The following is a 26,321-nucleotide window of genomic DNA, read 5'->3' on the forward strand; positions in this document are numbered from 1 at the left end:
TACCCGAGGGTATCTTTCATAAGTAATTCGTTACCAGGATTAAAAAAGGGATATAACGTTTTAATGACGAAACTTTATATATTAAATACCTTTTATCCCTCGCGCATAGCTCTGGTTCTTTTCCTGTTAAATGAGCATCCGATTAGGTAATTTTAGTACCGTTTTATTTTCATTCGGGAGACGATACTGCATATTTTGCAGAGTCGGTTAGTATTATTTATGTATTAGTATATCATCCTCGTTTAGAAAGCAGTGTCTCGTTACAAGGAAAATATTAGAAAGAAACAATTAAACATATGGCAACATAAATCTATGCGAAAGTCGTGTTTCATTTTTGAATGTATATATTAGTACTTTTCTGTTTCCGTACGTTTTTTCAGTGTAAAACATTCTTCTAATTTGACTTACATTTAAAACGATAAAAGCAAATATCTTCCGAGCGCATATATACATTCCAATCTTTACATGCTTTAATTTATAAACATTTTTTTTCTAAAAGGAAGTTATACTGATGTTGTTTTACAAGCGTAGGTCCCGCGACACACACATTGAAAGTCAAATTTAGGTCACACATCACAATATTAAAAAACAAAACAAAAATACATTTCAAGATTTCCGAAATACTTGGTCTCGATCTCTGTCCATTGGTTCACATATCGGTCTTTTGTCATCAGTACATATCATTCAATTGTTAATTTTTGCTATCATACTTTTATTGCTTTACAGTGGGATTAACAACAGAAAATATAGCAAAATGTTAAAATATATGTTAACTGTTTAACATACGTTGACACATAACTGAATAATTGATTAGGGAGACAAGCAGAATATGCCGATGATAAATATTTTGCACAGCATTTCTATACAATCACCACCACAGCATAGTAGATGGACAGTCAGCTTTTACGAAACCCAAGCATACTTGTGATCTGTAAACATAACATACACTATAAGGTTACGTTTGATAAGTAATTTTTACGTATTGTACTGTTATCATTGTATGATATTTAACAACATTATCAGATTTTTGTTTTCAAAACATGCATTTTTGTGTTTCATAATCCACAGAAATTAGATTCGTTTTGCAGCAGCTATTTCATTTAATGCTACCTTCATTGAAATAGATACAGACACATTTTATTATCTATACAATTTAATAAAATAATATTCTTGGCGTAAAAAAGACGTCAAGTTAAGATTTCCAACCAACAACTAATTTTGTGGAGTGATACAATATATTATGTAAGAAACAGTTTTCCAGGCACCAGTCTAGTTGTCTTAACAGAACGCCCAACCCGGCTATTATAGTTACTAAACATTTGTAATGACAACAATATTTGATATTTTGACTGGGGATACAATTCATTATTTATACACAAAACATAAAATGAAATACTCTTTAAACAGATAACCTCATCTCTAAAACCATACACAATATTTTGAAGTTATTTTTCTGAGCATGTACTTATACTCTACATGCAAAATGTAAATACAAGTACTGTGTAGACCAACAACCAAAATAATGTGTTTAAACTTTTGTGTATTTGTTGAAAAAATTATTTCTATATAATAATTATATACGGTTTACCTCTTGGCGCATTCTGAATCTCCAACTGAACATCCGAAAACATGTTTTTCTGAAACAAACAAAAATTTGGAATCAATACAAGTAAAATATCTCTATGATTAGGATTAATATTCTACTAGCTACTGTTTGAGATTTCATCAAAATTCAAATTTTGAGATGAAATTGTGATAGGTTCAATATTTACTAATATTTATTCAAACTGATAAAATCTATGCTTAATAAAGCATCCTATGTGTCTTGTAGATGGTAGTCTCACAGTCGATCATACCAAATCTCCGTGTTCCATATCATTAAACACCGTTATACCAAACGTAGAAGCAAGATACCACTTTAAGGGCATACGACACATGTACTTTTGAGACAAAAAGTAGGGGAACCTTCATACGCAAATAATCATAATTGAGCCTCGAACCTAGAGAACAGCTTCAACCGTAAATATTATGTTATATTTGCATGAGATGAGATATAAACAATCTTATGAAGATTAAACTCGCAAAAATCATTTTACGTAAAAATTAATGTAAATTCAAAATGATTTTAGTCAGTCTACGAAAATATTTTTTTCCGTTTGTATATACAATATAGGCGTTATATTTGTATATATACTTTTAATCTATCTAATCAATAAAGGAAAACCAAATTACCAAACCAATACTTAGCCTGGTAACTAAAAAACAAATTTTATGTTTGTAAAGTTTATTACGAATATTGAAGTTAAATTAAAAATAAATTTCATTTGAATGATGCGTTGAAAACAAATACATCCCTTTTCCCAAATAACAAGCACTTTAGATGCTTCTATTAAAAAAACCATATTTAAAAAAGTATACTTAATACTTTGGCAGTTATTTACTATGAGTCTGGTATGAAATGTAACAGTCATAGAGGTAAACAGGAATGTTCCTAATATATCGACATTATTTATACCTGTACTTATCATTTTTTGTGTTACTGAAATGTATACCTCTGTTGATAATCGATTTCATTTGAGTAAAACAATTATTAATTGTATTTGATCGCAGTCCATAAACAGTGGTACCGTCAACGATTTTGAAACTACATACTTGAAAGGTTCAAGAAAATCTATTTTATGATCAAGGTACAGCAAATGGGCTATGTCAGAGATTCTAGTAAAACTTCGCATACAAATTCGGCTCGTTGAACTATAACTGAAAATTAAAATATGTTACATAGCCCACTTACTGAAACTTGACTTGTATTAAAAAGCCTCAAAATATTGAATACAATCATAATAATTAAACGTTTTGAACTCATATATTGTAATAAGCAAATATATCACTAGATTGCCAAGAAATAATTAATCAGTATATGACGGCATTATTCTGTTTGTTTATTAACTCTGTGCCTTAAATAAATTAGCGTATTTTACCAACCCTTTTATTTCTTTTAACTATTACTGTCATATCAGGGTCAGCAAATGTTCTGTGTGTTGAACTGAGATTTTTCTTTTTCTCTAGGAATTTCTTTCTGATCTAAAATATATTATCAAATAATAGAGAAAAACGAAAGAATTTAAATTAATCGTGTTATTTATGGTATTGCTATTTGCTGGTGTTTCCTGTGCATTCATACATGTTTGTGCTACACTGTTACGTTAAATAATAAAATTTATGAATCCATTGAATACATGAACCATATGTTTGGTAACGTTTAGCACATATGTTTGGGACTCCCACAGTACAAACTTCAATTGCAAATGACCAAACAAAGATTAAGACCTATTATCACAAGTTAAATTATGTACTGATCTCTTAACCGATTGGCTTTATGGGTGCAACATGTGAAGCATTACGTCTTTGCCCATCCGGAGCTCCCCCGGTTCTTTTGGAGTTCGTGTTGCTCATATTTTAGTAACCTACGTTGTGTTTTGAAGACTGTTGTTTTGTCGTATTTCGCTTTTTGCCATGGCGTCGTCAGTTTGTCTTTGACTTGTGAGTTTTAATATCTCTTTGGTATCGTCCTCCTCTCATTTAATGTCAAGTCAATTACCAAAGTAACGGCGGTTGTATAAACAGTGCGTACAATAGGATGTTGAAAAACCTTTGTTGTGTTTTTTATCAATATGATTTTAACTTTAAGAATAAAGTTGCCGTAGAGACGAAATATATATATTTTAGGTATATAATAAAGAACAATATATCATATAAATAAACTAGTCTGTCTTCCTTAAAATTGAAAAAGGAAAAATAAAATAAGGTTCTAACAGGTACAGCAGTCGAAATCGCCTTAGTTATCAATTGCATTTGCAATCTTAGTCATAGGACAACACATGTTCATATAAAAATAAGGAGATGTGGTATGATTGCCAATGAGACAACTATCCATCAAAATTCAAATGAAGTAGATGTAAGCAATTATAGGCAACCGTACGGCCTTCAACAATGAGAAAAACCCATACAGTATGGTCGGCTATAAAAGGCCCCGACATGAAAAATATGAAACAATTCAATTGAGAAAACTAACGGCCTAATTTATAACAAAACAGTTTACGAAAAACAAATATGACAGACATGAACCAACGACAACTACTGAACTACAAGCATATAAATATATATATGTATATATGTATCACATTTCTTAACTGAATATTGGTTTATTGATTAACCTTTATCATAAAAGTACAGAGACATAAATTAAAAAATATTTACAAAGTATCTTGGAATTTAATCGATACTTACTTCATCGTTACAGATACAGTGAAGGAAAAAGATCATCATTCCCTAAAATACATATTCGTGAAATATAAATAAGAATAGTTTTGACTCGTTATATTATTACTCGCATATTATTATTTTTTCTTTCAAAACATTAATAGCGGAAAAAAGGTTTCACAAGCAGATGTTTGTTTTACAAAAAGCTAGAATGATCAGTATTCTAATGCTGTCAGTGTAAAAGTGTAATGTTGACAATAAAACGTGATTCAATTTATTAATAAAATAAACAATTAACAAAAATTCAAACTTTTTATTTAGATGTTATTTCTTGATCTTGAAGATTAGTTTCTGTTCAAGTTTCATAACAATCCATGAGATTTACAAATGTATCATGTCAAAAACATTTAATTCAAGACTGTCTGTAGAAGTTAACTTTAATCGTTGATTTTGAATGTCACTTTGGTATCTTTAGACTGTATCTAAATGCTCCTGGTGAACCATCAGTTCACAAAGGTATCACCAGTTCAGTAGTCATTAACGAATAGTCAGTACTTCGGTACTGACATGATTTATAACCAACCTTTTTTAAATTGTCCGTTTATGAATTTATAAATTATTAAGAAACTAAGGTTTCAACTCCCTCAGGCAAAGTTAACCTTAGGTGAATTTGGCTATGTCTTTTTTGGTCATAAAGCTCTTCACCTGTTTCGGTTCTTACATATCATTGTTTTTCCAATTTTCGACTTTGAGCGTTCCTGCTGAAAGTAAATTCACAAAAGCGCTTCGAACGCATGAAATTTTAAGTGTTTTTTTTCATTGTTTAATTGTATAAAACTATGTTCGTTGATCAGTAAACAACCGAAACATAGAAATAAATATTTCCAAAATTTTACTCTGAATACTGTCTTTTGTTAATAAAAAAAGCTTCTGTCCAATTTCATTAAAATTACATGAAAGTTTGACAAAGTTATTGATGGCTGAAAAACTTTAATCTTAGATTGTATCTATGTGTTGACTGTAACAAAACTAAGTCCATTTATCAGTAAAATATGGAAAATTGAAATTCTTGGACCCAAAATTTTGCTCTGGCACTGTCTTTTGTTTATAAAAAAAGGTACTGTCCATGTTTCATATAACTCCATGAATGTTTGACAGAGTTATCAATGACTGGAAATCTTTAACTTAAGATCGTATCTTAAAAAGTATAATAAAAATGCCGAGCTCCAAGGCAAATTCAAAAGGGGAGGTCCATAAAAACTGCAAAACCAAACCCTATCAATATAAATCTAAAGGATAACTTTTAAAAATTGAGTCTATTCATCCGTATAATAGGAGAAATGAAAATAAATATTTTTAAAACTTTGCTCAAGATAATCTGTTTCCGTCATAAAAAAAGCTTCTGTCCAAATATCATAAAATTCATAAAGATTTGACTGAGTTACTGATGTCCAAAAAAGATTTACACCGAAGGAATCTAGGATCACTATATCTCGCTTTCTCGACATAATGTCGCAGGCTCGACACATAGCCAGAAATTAGTAGTACTTTTGCTAATTAATATTCATAATATGTAAATGAGAATTGTACCACGTGATAATAGTTTGAACTGGACTGGCTTGATATTATCAAAATCTTTAAAACACGGATATTATAAGTTGCCCGTCACAGAGTCCTTGTTTATAATCACTCTGATATTTCCGTAAAGTTGTCAGGCGGTCAAAATCAAAACAATGAACGCGAATTTAGTGAATTTTTCGTGTTTTCGTGAGTTTATTCTTCATGAAATAGGGGCATTTTAACTTTACGTGGGAACCTAGAGTTCAACGACTACACATACAAGGTTTTGACTTGCTTATTCTTTGGACATTCAAGTTTCAAGTTTCATCCCGGCAACCTGTTTTTGTAATGACCTTGTTAGCCAATTTTCAACACGAAGTTTGCAAATTTGACGTTTCAGCCATTTTAGCCTGTATTTTATACTGCAATGTTAAAAGCCTCTCGCTTCGATTTTTAAAATAGCTCAGGAACCTTGATTTTTGCAACGACAGTCATTATGTTTAGTTTAAATGGTGTATATTGTTGTGTATATATATATGTGTCCCGGCAACCTGTCTATCACTTAAATTAAAGTTAAAACAGAATTTTTTTTTCAAAATTCCCTATCATTTCAATATAATTTCCGTGACCCGTATCCGATTTCTTTAGTATAATATTCAAATAAGCAAAGTGGCGTTGATTTTCTGGATATGAATAACAAATGATTTCCGTGTCCAACACTTATTAAAGAAACCAGGCTTATAATTTGGTACACCTCACACACTTTTCTCCAAACGACTCATTTGTGGCGTTCGAATCAAAACATTCTGAATTTAAGTGTTTCTGTATTACATTCGTTTAAAAGCCATGCATTTAGTGTTTTGGTTGTAGAGCAACGTTTGTATAAGAACACTGTAAGAATGTTGTACCGTAATTTGGACCAACTGACCTACCTGCAGGGAGTTTCCAACAACAAACAAGTAGTGAAAAGTCGCATGAAGTGGAACAAGGACACCTAACAGCCAGGTTATACCCAATAGTGGAAGCAAAAACACCATTGCCCTTATACTGGCTCTGAAATGATAAAATAGTGAAACCGTTTGAATAATGGAACTTCGATTATTAAACAGATACAAGTAAAGTGGTGCAACTTATAGACTGTTAGGTCCACTATTTTATAAACAATTATATGATTTGGAGAACATTGCATATAACGTAATTTGCACAGGTCGATTACAGTTGAACATTAAGCGCATGATTTACGCTAATTGCAAGAAAAAAAGGATATTGAATATGTTTTGTTTTCGTCAATGACAGTAGATCAATTATATAGTTACTTCTTAATTAAAATATTTTGTTGTATTTACTTGTAAATTCAATAGTAAAACTGCACATACCTAATTTTAGCAGTTTCCGACTTGTTTGAAATAGTTTGCAGTGATAGAAAAACTTTCACTACCAATCCTAGCACAAAAATGTTGAACTGTAAAAGAAAATGAACGATTATTGAAGGCTTTTTTTAAGGAAGTTCACCACTAATTTTTGTCCCCGTTGCTTTCTATGTTAAAATCTTTAATTTCCTAAATGCATAGCTCTTTTGTCTTGAATTTAAAAGAAGTGATAGCCATTCCATGTCAAATCACTACCTAAGTATGTACTGTGCAGAAAAAATCAACATACCTTTAATTGCATATAAGAGTGTACTGGTTCCCGGAACTTAAGAAGTACCAAAACAGGTACTTTAGATCTGGAGACAGGCGCAATGTACCCTCCTTTTTAAATTTCATGCAATTTTTTTATAATTCAAATCTATTAGTGTTCTACAACGATCAGCAGTCGTGCACCTTTCGTTTGATACCCAAATTTCAAAAATATTCTACATATCTTAAAAGTTACACCCATGCATAGGAACTATTTTGTTTTAAATATGTCCTATTTTTTAAAATGTTCTTTCTGACCTGGCCCGAATTAGTGGTGTCACACCTTAAACATGAAGAATTCACGAATACCAATGACAAGTAGGTAAAAGATCAGAGGACTAGATAGTAAGTCTACAGAGGAGTCAGGTGTTGTTGGTTAGTGCGGTCTGTTGTATTGTCCAATATATTTGATAATTCTTGTTACCTTTTAGAGTAACATCTGAATTTTTCACATACACAATTTAAAGTAGGGCGATAATAGGTCTTAATTGAATCAAATATAAAGATTTTAAGAGAACAGTAAAGATTTCATTTGAAGTTACTTACTAATAACTCTAGTCTATTGCATTTGCGTATCACTGGTATGACATGCCCAGTTAATATCATACATATAACAAGAAGAATATGTGATATGATTGTCAATAAAATAACAATTCATCTGAGACCAAATGGCTTAGATGATAAGAACCTTTAGTTCACTATCGTATAGTGAGTTCTAAAAACCATGACATGACGAAATGTAAACCAGTTCATACAAGAAAACCATCGGCCTGATTTATGTACAAATCGATAATCAAAACAACAAATGAGTGTAGATATCAACCAACGATAACCACTAAAGGAGAACGTCCGGTTTGGGCCTCAAATTCGAAGAACATCTGATGAAAGATTTTGACATTTTTTAAACACTTAAATGTCAACTTTAGTCGATTCAATTAGCTTATGTAAAAGATTTGAACTGATTTGGTCATTAAAGACGCTCATATTTAAGCTTAAATATGAAAAATCTATCAAGTATGCCATAAAACGTTACTTTTCAGATGGTTTTTGTCTAAAATGGAAGTGGCCGCACTCTTGTTCGGTCTCAACCTTTATATATGTTATGTATTATCATCAAATACAACATATATTTATATATTAAGAATGAACACAAATGCGGCCACCTCCATTTAAAAAAAAAACGTCTTAAAATTAGCACAAATGCTACAATTGTGAAGATTTCAGTTGTTTATACCATAAGGCATATTTTGTTAATAGTAAACAAAGGGTAAAACATGCTACACACAGGAACAAGTGATCAGTTTGCTGGAGATTCTTATTGACAACATATTTGTTGAATTTGGAGGTAGACTTTTTCAACAAATTGTCGGCATTCCTATGGGAACGAATTGTGCGCCTCTCCTTGCCCACCTCTTCCTATTTTTATATGAATCGGAGTTCCTTCAGACACTTGTCAAAAACAAGAAGACCAAAGAAGCCAGGTTATTTAATTTCACTTTCAGATATATTGATGATGTTCTTTCCATTAACAATCCGAACCTTTCTGGTTTGGTTCCATTAATATATCCCCAAGAACTATAAATAAAGAAACAGCAGACACGGCTTCTTCCACCTTATTTTTAGACTTATACCTCGAATTTGACATACACAGTCATCTCAGTACCAGAATCTATGACAAACGAGACGATTTTAATTTTAAAATTATCAATTCCCCCCCACCTTAGTAGCAATATACCAACTTCACCTGCATATGGGATATACATTTCCCAACTTATTCGATATTCGAGAGCTTTCAGCTCTCACTCAGATTTTGTAAAACGTCACCAGTGTCTGAGCAGAAAGTTGATGAACCAGGGGTATGTCAAAAAACGTCTCGTCCTTTTTTTTTTAAAAGTTCATCGGAAGGTACAAAGACCTTATTGATAAATATTCCGTATCAACTTTACAAATAATACACGATGGTCTTGAAGTATAGATTCTGCGTACTGACGTTGTTTATCATCTTAATAACGTGTTATAGTATTCTTTTATTTGTCTTAATTAATATTACTTTTACTGTTAAGTCTGTTTTTTGTGATGTCCATTTACGTGACTCTGTACTTATGTATCCCGTCATACTTTGAACGACATAATTATTTTATTTTATTAATATTACTTTTACTGTTAAGTCTGTTTTTTGTGATATCCATTTGACGTGACTCGGTACTTATGTATCCTGTCATACTTTGAACGACAAAATTATTTTATATCTACCTGTGTGACGTCAAACGCGCGATTCTACGCTAGTACTTAAAATCTTCCATCCTTTATGGGTAGATTTTACATAGATAAATAAAATCGTATAATAAAAATGCAAAATGAGGATGTTAAATTTGATGTATGCCTTTTTGTACTTCTTTGTTACATTTGTTTGTTTTATAGTGATTAAGATGATAACACAATGTTTGACTGCTGTACCCCTATTTTTTGACATTTTTACCTATTGTGTCTGTTTGTTTTGTTCACGCATCGTTGTAAATATAATGGAATTTGATGCGACTGTCATACAAGTGAGAGGTTTAGCTAGCCATAAAACCAGGTTCAATCCACCATTTTCTACATAGGAAAATGCCTGTACCAAGTCAGGAATATGACAGTTGTTATCAATTCGTTTGATATGTTTGAGCTTTTGATTTTGCCATTTGATTAGGGACTTACCTTTTTGAATTTTCCTCGGAGTACAGTATTTTTGTGATTTTCCTTTTTTGGCATGAGTTTATGATGCTATTACCTGATGCATGTGCATTGTATTGTCAAAAACATCCCATATTTATGGAACAAAAGTATTCTACTTTCTAATAAAGAGCTAAAAGTTTACATTTTCAATAAATTTGTAAAAATGCTATATTTAGGGCCAAAAAGGGGTCGTACCGCGCCTACTCCTTAGAGGTTCCTGATATGGGACAGACAGGCAGAAACAGAGCACAATAAGGCAATTTCAAAAACAGAGGTGGACTCAAAATCTTGTCCATCAATTAAATGAAAAGACAAATATCTAAAAAAGAAAAAATGAAAGGTTTTAGTAAACGAGCTACATTATGTGTCTATGTAAGACATATACCTATCCCAAGAAACTGACAAACGCTATAGATAGCTTACTGTATGATTACACACGTCAGGTTTTATCCCATTAATATGTAAAGTTTGGGTCGTGAGTTATCTCGACAGGTATATATTGCCCAGCTATTTTTCTAAGCTAAAAGCCTTCGCACTAATGGAAAATTGAAAATTGGTATGTACAATTTAAGATTTTCCTCAATTGTAGATTAATTGAACAGAAGAGAAGAACTAAAAACATTCCATGTAAGAATCATGATGCAATTCATAAAAGTAAATATATAAGAGTTTTAGTATAGTGAAAGTTTTAGATAGAATACCATGATAATTATCAGCATTGGTCCCATGAAAGCCCATATCAGTCCATCTTCTGTAGATAACCAGCAACTAAAAGATAACAACAGTAGTCATTTACTGGAACTGTTTTTACTATGATAGAAATTATCATATTAGTTTTTTTTCTCATACTTGTCAAATAAACATATACTTTGCATATTTCTCATGTAGATGATCGGAAATTATATTATGATTTGAAAGGTTAAATAAAAATTAACATAAAAAATCTACTTATGAGTTAAACTCTTTTCAACTGATTTTTATAAGTTGTTCTTATATTATACTGTTACATCACTGTCCCAGGTTAGAGGAGAATTTGGCGCCAACAAACTAGTTTACCCCGCCACATATTGTATGTGCCTGTCTAAAGTCAGGAGCCTGCAATTTAGTGGTTTTCTTTTGTTGCTGTATATCATATTTGTTGTTCGTTCATTGTTTTGTATATAAATCAAGCCGTTAGTTTTCTCGTTTGAATTTGTCATTTCGGGACCTTTTATAGCCGACTATGCGGTATGGGTATTGCTCATTGTTGAAGCCGTACGGTAACCTATAACTGTGGTCTCTGGTGGGGAGTTGTCTCATTAGCAAACATATCACAATTTTTCTTATTTTTATAATGAATTCAATACCTATGTCGTTCGCCTGTGCCATACTTTGGGAATTCTGCACCTATAGACACAATTACGATCACAAGTGGAATTCCCCAGCCACCAGCGCAATATTTCATTTTCATATTACCATGACTATATAGGCCACGTGTACAGGAAAGATATAATGCAATTCCCTCCACCATCATCCAAGAGAAAGAAGACAAGAAAAAGTAATGCATAACCATTGCAACCACCTTACAGGCTACCTGATTAAAAAATGAATACAAAGATTAGAAAATATTCATTTCATCATTACTGATGGTCTGATATTTTTCTTTATCACTTTAAACGTGCAAATCATGTTGATCAGGCTTAAGCAAATAATTATCTATATATTTTTTAAGTTTGGCCAAGATAATTTCCCCTCTAAGATTGTCTTCAAATTCTAATTTTACGTTAGATTCGATCATAGTAAACTCATTGATCATTTGAATAACATATTCTTAAAGGTTCTGTTGGAATTTTTGAATATATTTTTTATTGGTACTGACATTGATATTGTTTATGATAAATTAAAAACCTTACCATAACCAACGTCTTGCTATACGGTTAAGAAAATGTATGGTGTAACATCCTACCGACACTATAAACTTATAATTTTGGCATTTCACAAGGACGTGCTTTACTCATACTGTTTATGACGCCTTTACACTTACTCCGTTGGATGTGTACGAGTTGATACTTTAGTATGAGAAAAAATTATTTATTTATTAGTTGCAATTGGATTTGTACTAGATTTCAGGTTCTGCAATTACTTTTTCTGTTTTTGTTGTTGTTTTGTATGTATGGTAGTTGCTTTTTGTGCCAAGCTTATTAGTCAAGCCATGCAAACTACATTTTACAGTTTGTTCCTTTGTTGAACTGTGTCTGTGTAAAGTCAGGATCCTGTAATTCAGTAGCTGTCGTTAGTTGCTTTCTGTCATATTTGTTCACCGTTCATTGTTATTTTATCTCTCCTCATAAATCAGGTTGTTGGTTTTTCTCGTTTAAATTATTAAACATTGGGCTATTTTGTTGATTTTTTTAGCTGACTATACGTTATGAATCATAGCACTTTTCCTAATTTTGATATTTATCAATATTCTACATATAAATCAAAATCGTTCATTTAACATTAGCTTGAACAGTCGAAAGATGATAAAAGTATTCGACAGATAACTTTTGTAATATCTTCATATAATATGTTTGCAGATAACTAAATTAGGATTTAATGAAGTGCATACCGTATTTTCAATAGCGTCGTTAGATGCTACCAGGACAAGCTGTCCAATAAGTAACGCAAAAGATAAATTTCCATGAATAAGAATGGTCTCTTTGCACATTAGTCTAAAAAAAAGAACATAAGGCGAAAAGTTTAGTCATAAATATACAACAGAAGAATAGCAATATCAAGACGGTAGGAACTTCCAAAAAGGAATATTTGTATCTAGTAAGATTAATCTGCCAGTAGTGAAATTTATATAATGCTATACCAGGAGGTATTATATTCGTTCGATTTTTGATTCAAAGACATTTGAAATCCTAAATCAAGAAAATAAGAAATATACCAGTGACATCAAATAATAAGTACATAGATCGTTAGCGTAACATTTACAAGAGAAAACAAAAAACAGATTGGGCAACACAACCCAACTAAAAGCCGGGTAATGATAGGCAGTTGAAGCTCAACTTATGATACCCGTTGTATTGAAATAAAAACATTAAGATGATAGATGACATCAACGATAAAAAATATAATTTCATTAAGTTTTAAGAATATGAATAAAAGTAAATGTGAATATTAGTCAATAAAAAAACACCAACAAACATTTTTCAACCTTGTTTTAAATGTTCCTTTTATATTTCATTTACATCGATGAGATATCTTAAAATATAGGATTTTAAGGTTGTCCTGTCATTTTCAGTGTAGATTTTATTACTGTCCAACTAAGACTAATCTCATCCGATCAAATTCAATGTGCTGCATGCAATTCTTCATAACATTGTTGGATTATTATTGCAGAAACATATACAATTGTACTTTTACATGCATACTAATTACTATCAACACCATGGCTTACATGAAGGGCCAAAACTGCCATCTTAGGCGATTTATTCAAATATTTATCAAATCATAATTGTCCAATGAATCATAATCAAGTAAAGTATACTTAGATGATTTTGGTTATTCCTTTGAAATATAGTTATCCATGTGATTTATTCCCTTCTCAAAAATGCGTATTTGAACCGAACGTTGTATTCTAGTAATAGTACATTTATAATACTTAAAAATCAACACCTACTTTAAGTATACAAATGCTACAACGGTCATTCCCAAGCATGTTATTGAGATGCTGCATCCAATTGTTGTCATAATCATTAGAATATTTTCTTGGTTAATGGATACCTGAAAACATTAATATTTGACAGTTATCATTTGGTTTAAATGACTTTTTATGTTCAAATTTATTTAGTTGTATGGGACTACAGATGAGAATATCTTAGATAGTTTTATACCATTAATTAAACTCTATCTTTGCTCGTTTTGAGAAGTCAATATTTCAGAAAATGGCTACTAAAATAAGTTGAAAAAATAGTGCATTTTAATATGCATAGTAATGAGATAAAATCTGCCATATATATAATAAATTAGTATCTGCTTCTTACATGGAAATATACAAACAATATATTGCAACTGCAAAAATTGATCACCTCTAAACGTAGGTCTTTCAAATGATTTCGTTACTTCATTTCTGAAATCCAGAAATGAAGCGCATCAGTTGCACACAATTTATGATGTGAAATTTGCTCTCAAATTGTTTAGAAATTTGGTCTTAGATTCTAGGTCAAGGTTATATCAAATATTAATTAATTTTATCGATATAGAAGCTTAATTTTCGCCATTAGATTACAGCTTTCGCCACAGCGCAACCGGACAGAAACAACGTAAGGTGGTGGCTTTGTTAATTTACCCATTTGAAGCAACTAAAGTCCTTTTAATGGTGTAAACTTCCTCTTACAACATACACCATTACACTATGCAAATTTCAATATATGGAACGGGGACCCAAATATTTCCCCCATTACTTCAATGCAATTTTATCCAAATTGAGGCGCAGATTTTTTATTCCCTATATTAGACTGCAAAATTTCAGTTACTTTCTCATACTAGTAGCCCATTTCATGGTTTCTAGGAGAATTCTTGGAGGGTCATGACCGGCATTTAAGAGAGCAATACTTTTTTTTAGTGTTAATAGGGTCATTTTATTAATTTTCTGGTTAAAATCGAGAAGAAAATTTTGACAATCATCCACCTTAAACATTTCAGAATCACAGAGAATTTAACAGAAGTTGAAAGTTTAATGAATACCCTTTTGATATGCTACAAATTTAAGCATCTTTACATAGTTTTCATCTCGGTACAATATCCCATTTAAAAGATGGTAGATTTATTAAGGGACTTCATTCGTGGGTACTGGACTGATATCCTGTAAAAAGTAAAATCACAAAAACACCGAACTCCGAGGAAAATTCAATCTGAACGTCCCTAATTACATGGCAAAATCAAATGACAAAACACATCAAACGAATGGACAACAACTGTCATATTCCTGACTTGGTACAGGCATTTTCAAATGTAGAAAATGGTGGATTGGGTAACTGGGATCCTATTCCATATCTTTTATAAAACGAACTGCCCCTTCAAATACATACAAATTTCCTTATGCATTATACTTTATTCCCATTGCACCATACAATTTTACATCATATCACAGTACATATATACCATACATCTTTTACGGGAAGTTTACACCATTTAAGAGCTGTTTCATTACTCCAGTTGTTGATTGATTTACAGAAACAAGTTAAAATTTTGACCATGATCTTTCATTTAATTATTGCTGAGAGATTTTGATATCATTGAATAACATTATACATTAAAATGTGTAAAAGTACCTCATTTTCATCATCAAAATACAGAACAAGAACAGCAAAGTTAGTCAGATGGTCAAACATACATGTTGTGTAGGTATCATTCTGATCTAATATTATTCCTACATCCGAAGCCCAATCTCTACAAAATTATTGAAAATTCAGCTAAAAAATACAGGCCCTTAACGTTAATGTTGAGACAATCTACATATAACTTGATGCAATCGGCCTTGTGAATATACTCTAGATGATGACTTCTGATATTATATGTTTTGGAAAAAGTTATTTTTTCGTATCAACACATACATGCCCTTCACTTTCACTAACATTTGAAAACAGTCTTTTTGTATAATATTTGATGGAATGATTGATTTTTTTTAAATTGGTGCTCACAGTCACTTTCACACTAATAATATCAAGAATACTTTTAACGAATGTTCGAAGGATTTAGGACAAGCAGCACTATGTGTACCGTTATTCAAAGATTTGTTTTCTTGTATATTGTAGTCATAAAGCAAGTTATATAAAAAAATTCCATTGAACATGTGAACCGACTTTGTAAGGACGCCCATTACTCCTCATCTTATATTTTTCAATTTATTTATTAATTGTGTACTTTTGTTTTAGTAGTCGCCTTATAATCTGTGTAATATTTAACATTTTGTACTTGTGATACTTATAGAACTCTGTATTGCGTTGCAGTTTATTACTAATTTTTTTTCATAATTTAGTTTTTTTTTATCTACCCCTAAGACATCATCAAATTCGTAAGCCATCGGTCATGTATATTTTCCAACCCTGAAACGTGACCGAATGTCAAATTTAAAATTGAAACAATTTTTTCATGAAAAAGGATTACAAGACTGTAACCAGAATAAACAACACCCGTCTTGTTGCTCATGCAAGTACAGACCCGGCAATAAGTCTAATTCGGAATATCAAAAAGTAGATTCGTATGTAAAATATGGAAGTACTTGTTGTTGTTATACAGTGTTACAGACTGGTAGGTTGGATTTTTGTTTGGCCTCATATGCTACAGTTTTATTTTACAATTTACGTGTATTGGGATGAAATACTAGGGGTACCAAAATAAAACAACATAAAAATCTACTTTACAATACAAATTTACTTTTGATCAAAGTCCCAGTAGGTACATATACGCCTTTTCTCTCTCTGAAAAAGAACATTCTAATTATACATCGAAGCACAAAAACTTAAAAGAATGAATATTAGTCTGTGTATTCTATGAAGGACCAAACTAACGTATAGCTTTGAAATCAAATAGCAAAGCGTCTCAAAATACATAAACTACAAAGATATTTAAGTCAAAAACAAGAAATTGTCTTTTTTAAAACAAAATTCAAACTATATATTTTGTTCAGCATTTTGCACAACCTAAACCAGAACATGGTGTTTATTATGTTTCATAATCATAATTATAATTTTATAGTTCATTCTAGATACTAAGCATGTAATTTAGTGAGCTACACACGTATAAGAATCCCACTAGGTTTTGCTATCTCTGGCTGAGACAAGTTTAACAAATTTAGCATCGCGATCGTGTGTCAGTACTACAGAATTTGAGGACAATTTCAGAAGTACTGCAATATTTCAACGACGAAAAAGGCTCATACTGCGTTAACCGTATTTCAAAATATTTCATCAAACCTTTTTATCCATAAATTCATGAATCGAATTTCTAAGATTTTCAAGTTGGAAATTATGGGGATATTTCTACCTTGTGAATTATCTTGCGGAGAGCAATAGAAAAATTTATTATTTTAAACTTGTTTTAAACTATTAACCTTAACTGACTGTTACGTGTAATTAACAGATTAGCACACTTTTATTTTACTTAACCCTTCGGATTTCTGTAGGTAATGTTATGATTATAGCCCCGGTTTCATTGACTGCTATTGCACTTGGAGATGTTTTATTTAAGTCTTCAAGAGACACAGCAACAACATTACTACTGACTTCTGCCCCTCCAAAATTGTTAGATCCTCCCAAATTCTCACCAACTGTTTCTTGAAAAACAACTGTTGATATTCTAACTAAAATAGAAGATACAAATTTGTTTACTGATTGTGCAATAAATGAAAAATATAAATTGATAAATATTAACTTCTCGTCCTTTATTTAAATGCTACACGCTACACGATGTTAAGTATCAGAGTTCAATGATTTTATCATTCTATTCATTTTTCAATCGGATAAATATAATGTAAAAAAAAAACAAGAATTGTACTATATTGAAATTTCAAATGTAAAACAATCAATAAGAAAGCGTGATTATTGCTGTAATACATTGCACTTTGAAAGAGACGCAGAAGATGCTATCTACAAAATCTATTCTAGAAAATAAAACAATAAACATCGAATAGAGAATGGTTTGTGTTCAGATTGGTGTAGATTCCTTGTGAACCTTGTAAAAAGATTAAATCGTTGATCCTAACTGCCTTGTACATATATATAAGGTTTATTACGCTACTATCAACCTGGACATAATTTCTGGCATGGCTAGTTTTCAAAGCATGGGCCGGAGCTCGCCTGATGTTTAAACTAAGGGTTTGAATATGATTAATACGATATTCAAAATTATAACCTAGCGGTTCATAAATGGTGGTAGTAAGTTTAATTAATTTGGCAATATATACCTATTCTGTTGATGAACAACTGATGAGAAAGAACAATATTTCCACCTGATGTAAAAACTTCAACGCTTGACGTAATGTTTTCTTCAACAGTTTTAGTTGATATATCTATCAAAAAAACGTAAATAGTTTTTTATTCATATGCAAAAAGAGAAGTACACCACAAAGTTCTGATTATGTTGAATCATGTTTATATCAGTATTTCAAACAAAACTATAACAAGTATACCGCCATTTTCAATTTAACAAATACACGTATTTTTCCTTGAAGGCTAACGGACTAAATGTCCTCTTGTATCTATTTGCTTTTTTGTATAATATTCCCGTTTGTTTCTTCATTTTAATATGTATATATGTTGTTAGTTATTTCTATTCATTAGTATATACAAATGATAGATAGTTGGTTCATACGATAGTTGTACAAGACTGCAATCTATTGCTTTCTACAAGTTGATACCATCAATTAGAAAGTTTAACGTATGAGATCTTGAAATGGTTGACCGTTACGGGAAATCTTTGTCAAAAGTAGCCACAATCCTGACTGCATTTCCTCGTCCACTCGTGTATGTATATCCCCGAGTGCGTTTCCTTCTTTACTCGAAGATTTTGTTAGCCTTTGGTAGACCGTTTTCTTTTTTTTCAATAGTGTGGGCTGTCTTTTTACTTTTTTGCAGACGAACATTTATTTAGAGAGCTTCAAATTTCAAAATGTTTTTTTTTTTTATTACTCATCATTATCAATAAACCTACCGACTGCTGATGATGTAATAGAGACAGTTGTGGTCATGGATGATGTTACAATGTTTTGCATCGTTAATAAAATGTTTTGCATTGCATTCTGAAATAAAACCAGATAAATGAATTTAACCTTATAGACTTAAAGAAACTATATTTTAAGTACAAATTCGCAGGCTTGTTATACATCAGAATTGAAATGGAGACCACAGTAAATTTCCAAATAAAATTTTAGCCTGTTAAGGGTCTAAGGTATATATAAATTCCACAAAAGAATTCTTTTTTATATATATTCTGTTATAAGTACCAAAGATATCTGCCTCCATGTTAATATCATTATGTAAGAAATACTCTTTCGAGTTTGGAACACTTTTGGGAAAATAGATATAAAATAAGTGTGAATTTACAACATGATTTATAAGTACGTAGAGGAACAGCCCTGCTCTCTGTGAAGAGATCTTGCCGGGAAATGCTCACTATATGTACATGTATGTCTTCACTACTGGCCTAATTATGTTTGGAGTTCATGTAAGTCTGATTGTATTTACTTCCATGACTTTTTCTATTTGTATACCAGTCCTATACTTCTCATTTTAACTGCCGTGACTTTGGCATTTTATCAAATAACGTAAAGATATCAATTGTCCGTAAATTTTCATTGATCCATTTCAAAGTTGTGTGCCGTTTTACAAAACATTTTTCTTCCTTCTCTAACAATACTCGTATGTATTTTCTATCATTATGAAAATTGAGAGAAATAATATGATTGCTAATGAAACAATATCCATCAGAGACCAACGGAAGAAAAGGAAAAAAAAACTATCTGACTTCATACGGCCTTCATCAACTAGAAAAACCTGTACCGTATAGTCGGTTATAAAAGGCCCCGACATGAAAATTATGAATCAATTCAATTGAGAAAACTAACGGTCTATTAGTAATTTATCACAACACTATTTACAAAAAACAAATAAGACAGACATGGAACAACGACAACCACTGAACTACAAGCTCCTGATTTGAGACAGGCACATAAAAGAATGAGGTGGCGTTAAACATGTTTGTGAGCACTCCACCCTCCCCTTAACCTGGGACAGTGGTGTTACAGCACAACATAAAAGCAAACTATAAAAATCAGTTGAAAAGAGTTTAACTCGTCAAATCGATACAATGCAGAAAAAAACATATAACAAAAACAAAGACTGGAAGTATACATCCCTACATGTAACAACTAAAAAAGACACCAAGTACAGATCTGAGAGTACTCGCAGTTACTGACAGCTACTTCAAATAACAACTAATATAAAAAAATCATGTATCTAAGACTAAATATCAATCAGTACACATCCAACATCCAATGGATTTAGTGGAAAGACGTCATAACAGTCAGAGTAAAACGTGACCTTGTGTAATGCCAAAATATAGGTATCGGCAGATTGTAGGATCTTGAAAGTGCATATGTGTATAACAATAATATTTATTATGGGTTTTAATTTACTGACAACAACATTAATATTTCTACTAATAAAAACAATATTCAAAGATCTAATTACAATGTTGAATTGGTAACCCTGTACCAAGTCATGAATACGACAGTTGTTTTCCATTCGTTTGATGTGCTTGAGCTTTTGATTTTCATTTTGATAAGGGGCATTTCGTTTTGAATTTTCCTCGGAGTTCGGTATTTTTGTTATTTTACTTTTTAGAATACTAGTATTTGTTTTTAGTTTTCAGAAATGTGGGTTTTATTTCAATTTCAAGTAGATATCCCTTTAGAACCATTAATAAATAAAAGTTACTGGAACATATTAATTTATCCAGCAAAACCATCTCATTTAGAAGCAATACTTATTTGGTTTTGACCATTTCCAATGGTATATTGCTACATATACATGATATACAGAATTTATTGATGTATCAAAAAGTGATTGACTTTACCTCTACTTCCCCTGTTGTTGCTATACTGGCATTGTTGCTCACTGTTTCTATGAGTTTTGAAATAACACTTGCACTTTTCTGAAAAATGAAGGAATACATGTGAATAGTTTTTGAGATTTTTGTAATTATGATTTATTTTTAATAATGATTTATTTTGAATAATGTTGCATTAAGACATCTAAGTTGATATGAGAGACAAAAATTGTCTTTGTTAATCGCAAACTGTCATTACATCAGATTTATGGGAAAATAAGCATAAGTCCTTTTGCTTATATTCGTATTAGAAACATTTAAAAAATGTGAGAAACGTGTCTCTTGATTTTTCATATGAAATATATGTGAGGAAAACAGGTAAGACGGTATAAAAATATTTGGCAGCAGATTATTTAAGATGTAATTGAAAAAAATATTGAGAAATATACAGTTGGTGTTAGGGGCAAGTGTTTTGATGTATATGTTTAAAGCTTTACACAGGTTAGAGCAAGAAGGGTAACATAGTTCTAAGTAAAAGTTGTAATTGTCTCTGTTTATTTCATTCAAACATATTGATTGTTACACAGTTTTGAGATTTACTCTTCGATAAAACCTCAAAGTAACTGAAATAAGTATTTACTAATGAAAATCTGTGTTGCTTTCAATATTACAGTTTATTCACATAACTCAAACATATACATATTTTAACTCACATACTTAGTATGCGGCAATGAAATAAGTGCCGAGGAAAATTTCTGATATATATGCATAATCACAATAGAAATGTATAATATATATAGAAAGGAGATCGATATTTATGATTTCTAGATTCGGTGCATTGCAATAATTTCAGTTATGGTAGTTAAGGCTATTTAAATAATTAGTCCAATAATTTACTTAGGATATTTAAAAACAAGTATTTTATTTGCCTTATATTAATTTTTGTCAATGAATAAACTCAGCATAAATCAATGTAAAAGATTGTATATGCTGAAATGAATAAAATACCTCAATTGTTGCTATGTTAGAAGTTTTCCATTCTGACACACTGAGTAGAATATTACTCAATTCTTGGATTCCAAACTCAGTCGTCCCATTCGTCAGCATATCTAACTGAGTAAGAATTGAATTGACAGTGGCTATTTCCACGTTTGTACTATTATGGGAATTTACTTCTTCAACAACCTTAAATTTAGAATAACAATATGTATATAACAAGACAGCGACTCTTTTCACAAAAAATCTTACGATTAAAATTGATCATAAGTTATACTGAAATGGGTATGACTTACGAGTATTTTTTTGTGGAAAGAGCCGCAGACGCTTTATGCAAAAATATCAATATATTTGTGGGAGAGGTCGTATTTTTCAGTTGCAAATACAAATATTGCAATTGACCAATAAAATTATTGTGAAATTATATACAAAAGCAGTTTTGTCTTCGTATCTGTCGCAATGTTTACTAAATTTATATACACTCAACTTTTTCTCAGCGGTTGCAAAAGCACTTTTTCTAAATCTATTTAGTTTTGAATCAGAACGAAACAGTCACAATAGTATAGTAAATAGTCTTTTGGTGTTCTAAGAAAATGTCATAAAACTATGACAATGTAATTTACACTGTTCAAGCATCACCGCACGACAAACTTTGTACAAGAGAATTAAAAAATTAATGCAATTTATTTTGCATTAAGCATGTAATGAAGCCACGGATTACAATGGTTCACTAACGTTTGATAAAATGTAGTAAGCCCGAATAAAAATATAAAAATTATGTCCAGTACGCGTTTAAACACGTACTCTATTCGGACATTTTGAGATGTTTCAGTGCTGTATCAAAGAATTTTAGAGGTCAGTTTGACTTTTAATCAAGATGTGTTGGTTTTTCTTCTTTTTTTTTTATTATATCATTATTCTCTGATATTTCCAATTATCTTCTGAAATTTTGTTTTGAAGATGAATGATTTAACATATTTATACTTAACTTTTAAAATTTTGCACTTGTTTTATAAATACCATTGAAAGTACAACATCTAACATGCTAAATATTGCTAGAAGAAAATGAGCCACTCGTTCTCGGGTTGCGTTGAAATGTGTCCAACATTTGATGTTATGAGGTAAACAATAGAAACCCCTTAAATATCTTCTCATGACAAGAACGAAAAGTGACGAAACTGAACTTCCAACAACGAGCGATGATTTCTAATCATATAATACTCCTGCAATGGATATTTTAAATGCATTGTAAAACTTATCAATGTAGATATTTCTTATCCCGAATTACTACTTTGTTAGAATTAAAATATATTATTTCATGGTACACTAACCAGAGAAGTAAAATGGAATATTGTAATTGTTTCATGATATATTTTGGCCATCATTTGTGACTTTCAACAAGTGGAATTCCCTTTTGATAACTTAAAACACTTTGACTGTGTTTTTCTTCTTCACCGCAAGCGTTTTTGTACTTGCGGTCATTTTTCTAATCGTTGTTTTATTTTTTTATTTTCACATTGAAAGTAATACAAAATTTAAGATTGAAACAGTCAAATTTTTTTTTTTATTGTGAATTTTAAGGAAAATCTTATTACAATTGAAATGAAAATTGTGTTTATTAATTAACAAGTCTTTTTTTTATTTGTATTGATGGTCTACTGCCTCGTTTACATATATCCTGAATATCATATACATGTATAGAGAAAGATAATTGCATTCGAGATCGCATTATGTAATGGAATAATTTTATCATTGTATTACTGTCCCCCTTTATTTATCGATGGGCATTTCACTCTCTTTTAAAAATACTAAGTCGAATATGAAGTACATGCACAAAGAAGTTTGTTTGACGTGAAATACATTGTCCAATATCTCACGGCTTCATTTACACACACATTGCTCTAATTCTTCGTTATATTTTTACGAGATCGTTTAAAATTTTGTTTCGAAGAAAGACCTATATTACAATACATTACAATATATTACAATAAGCATATTTAGAGTACGTCGACATGCCGCTACATATTAATTCATCATTTTATTAAGGCACGTCAAACTGTCACTAGTATTGGAAGTCCTAGTAATGGACTTCTGCTGGGTATCTGTATCAAAATCAAAGAGTAAAGTACTTTATTGTCGGAGTTGTGGACTACTGATTCAAAATAATGTTGATGTCGACAACGAGCTTTGTAACCACATTGTAGTCTGTTATCAATAATCTGAAATGTTATTAATTTTTAATTTGTTGATCATCGACAGTTCTAGATCAAGGGAAAAGATATTTGGTCGATCACCAACAATGACATTATGATTTGTTGTTCAACGACAGTTCTAGATCAAGGGAACAGAAATTTAGTCGATCACAAACAACAACATTATGATTTGTTGATCATCAACAGTTCTAGATCAAGGGAAAAGAAATTTAGTCGATCACAAACAATAACATTATGATTTTTTGATAAGTCATAGTACTCTAAACGAAAACGTGTTATAACTTTCGTGTTGTACTTTTTTCCAATATATAAAGTTGAAATTGTAATCTTTATTTACTTCCATGACAATTTGGATGTAGATTAAATGCTTATAACTTTGATTAGTACATATTTTATACTTACTGTTTTAAACGTTGGCGATATATCTGTTAGCGAGATGTTTAAGTTGCTTTTATCTATAACATGCATTAGGAGGCCCAAGAAGTCATTGGTCGTAGATTTCAAAGTACTGTTCGAAACTGTTGCCAACGAAACAAAGTTAACCGGTGTTGTTTTAATGAGTTTTGTTGTTCTCGGAAATGTGACAGCAGCTGTTTTGTTGTTATACGATTGCGCAGTTTTGCCACCATTTTCAGTTTCCGCTGCAATAAATACAGTCGTGGTATTAGTTGATGGACTGGTTGTTTGCGGTGTACTAGGTGATATTGTTCGGTTCATAACATACTGGAGAAGCATGCAAAAACTTGGATCTACATATGCGCATTTTTCTGTTGATTTATTGCTAGAGGCGGAAGCAGCCAGAGTAGAACCTAAAACATGCAAAACTAAATAGAAAAAAGAAAGCAAATAACATTCAATCTGACTTGAGTAAAACTAGTTGAATTCTAGAATATGTTTTCGCCTGAAAAAGGATGTTTCATTATGTACATTTTTAACATCAAGGGACCTTGTATAATGACTTAATTTTCAATAATGTATACTGTTCATCGAATCTTTAACGTTCACCAAAATATCGAGGCGTCTTGACCATCGATTATGTGTTACAATGATTCCGTTCAAATTATATATATATTTTTTGTAAAAGTATTTCTGGGTTATTTTTACGATTTTGGACTTTTTTCTCTGTCGTTTCTGTAAGACGTGTCCTGATCACATGATTTACGGTTGCTACACTTTATTTTTACCTGGTGGTAATGCTGTTGGCCCTATGCGTTTTACATCACCAACAGCCGCTACTCTGTCTGGCATGGATTCATTATGTTTTGTTGTCATCTCGAATGTGGATGGGTTTGAAGACTCCATCACGTCAACTGTTGTAATAAAGCCAGTAGTTGTCAGCCCTTGTACATCTAGACGAAATAGTAAATAAAAAGTAACTTCGCAAATCTTTGATTTTCTTTGTATTTTCCAAGCTTTTCTACACTCGGAGCGATTTAGAGCTTGACATATTATCTAGATATTTGTCTACAATCGTATATTGACCTAGATATGTCTTGTTTTTCGTCGTCGAAATTCTGTTCCACTTTGACCTCACATTTGTATTCATAAATACATTGTATATATCAGAAGCACACATTACGTATTCAGTAGTATCCCCCACCTCCCCAAAATTGTTTAGTATAAAAAATATTCATAAAAAGATGCTGAACACAGATTATTTTCATCAATAAATCATGGTAATTTATCAGATTCATTTTAGTATATTTGAATAAAACTAGTTATGGGATATATGTTAAACACCAACAAAAAACACAAAATAACCTAAAAGACATATGTGTATGTGTCCTTTACAACCAAAAAAAAAAACAAATGCTAGTGCAGTCGTATTGTACAGTGAATTTTGATAACAGTTAGGTAAAGTCTACTTGTACATAAATAGAGATACAAATCAAATTTAATAACGGTACCTGAGACTTTGTTTTCACGTGATATGGATAATGTTGACTTGTTTGTCGCTGTATCTTCAGAAGTTGATATTATCTCAGTTGTTAGATGTAAAGGATAAATCACCTTACAATAAAACAGAACTATCCCTACGATAATTTCCTCTGAAAGTAAATGAGCTGTATGTCAAAGTGAGAAAAATTTAGAAAATATAAACTTCCATGTGATTTTTCTCCTCAATATCATTTCAATGTGGCAATTAAACCATCAGTTATTTGACAAGCAAACTCTTATTGTATCATCAATGTAGAAAACAAATTGGTTGTCTGTCGTATCTCAATTGAAAATTTGTTATTCCAGTTAACATATTTAGAAGCTCAGTCCGTAAAGAATACACTGCACACTATATCCAACATTCATCACCATAGATTTGAGC

The 26,321-nt window shown here is 31.2% G+C and overlaps 1 protein-coding gene across 1 annotated transcript; it reads right to left on the reverse strand.

Annotated features, from left to right (window-relative positions):
- Positions 1-452: 452 nt before the first annotated feature.
- Positions 453-25,273, reverse strand: LOC127736975 (adhesion G-protein coupled receptor D1-like). The gene is made up of 14 exons (XM_052247533.1): positions 25,186-25,273; positions 17,354-17,547; positions 16,623-16,666; positions 15,518-15,635; positions 13,864-13,967; positions 12,805-12,907; positions 11,561-11,787; positions 10,916-10,982; positions 7,197-7,282; positions 6,753-6,873; positions 4,288-4,329; positions 2,983-3,081; positions 1,589-1,637; positions 453-929 (listed from the first exon to the last, which is right to left on the reverse strand). The coding sequence occupies exons 1-14, from the start codon at positions 25,271-25,273 to the stop codon at positions 904-906; spliced, it is 1,368 nt and encodes a 455-aa protein (XP_052103493.1). The 3' UTR covers positions 453-903.
- Between the last annotated feature and the right edge of the window lie 1,048 nt (positions 25,274-26,321).

The sequence above is a fragment of the Mytilus californianus genome, unplaced genomic scaffold (genome assembly GCF_021869535.1).
Source record: "Mytilus californianus isolate M0D057914Y unplaced genomic scaffold, xbMytCali1.0.p SCAF_4, whole genome shotgun sequence".
In the NCBI taxonomy this organism is placed as follows: domain Eukaryota; kingdom Metazoa; phylum Mollusca; class Bivalvia; order Mytilida; family Mytilidae; genus Mytilus; species Mytilus californianus.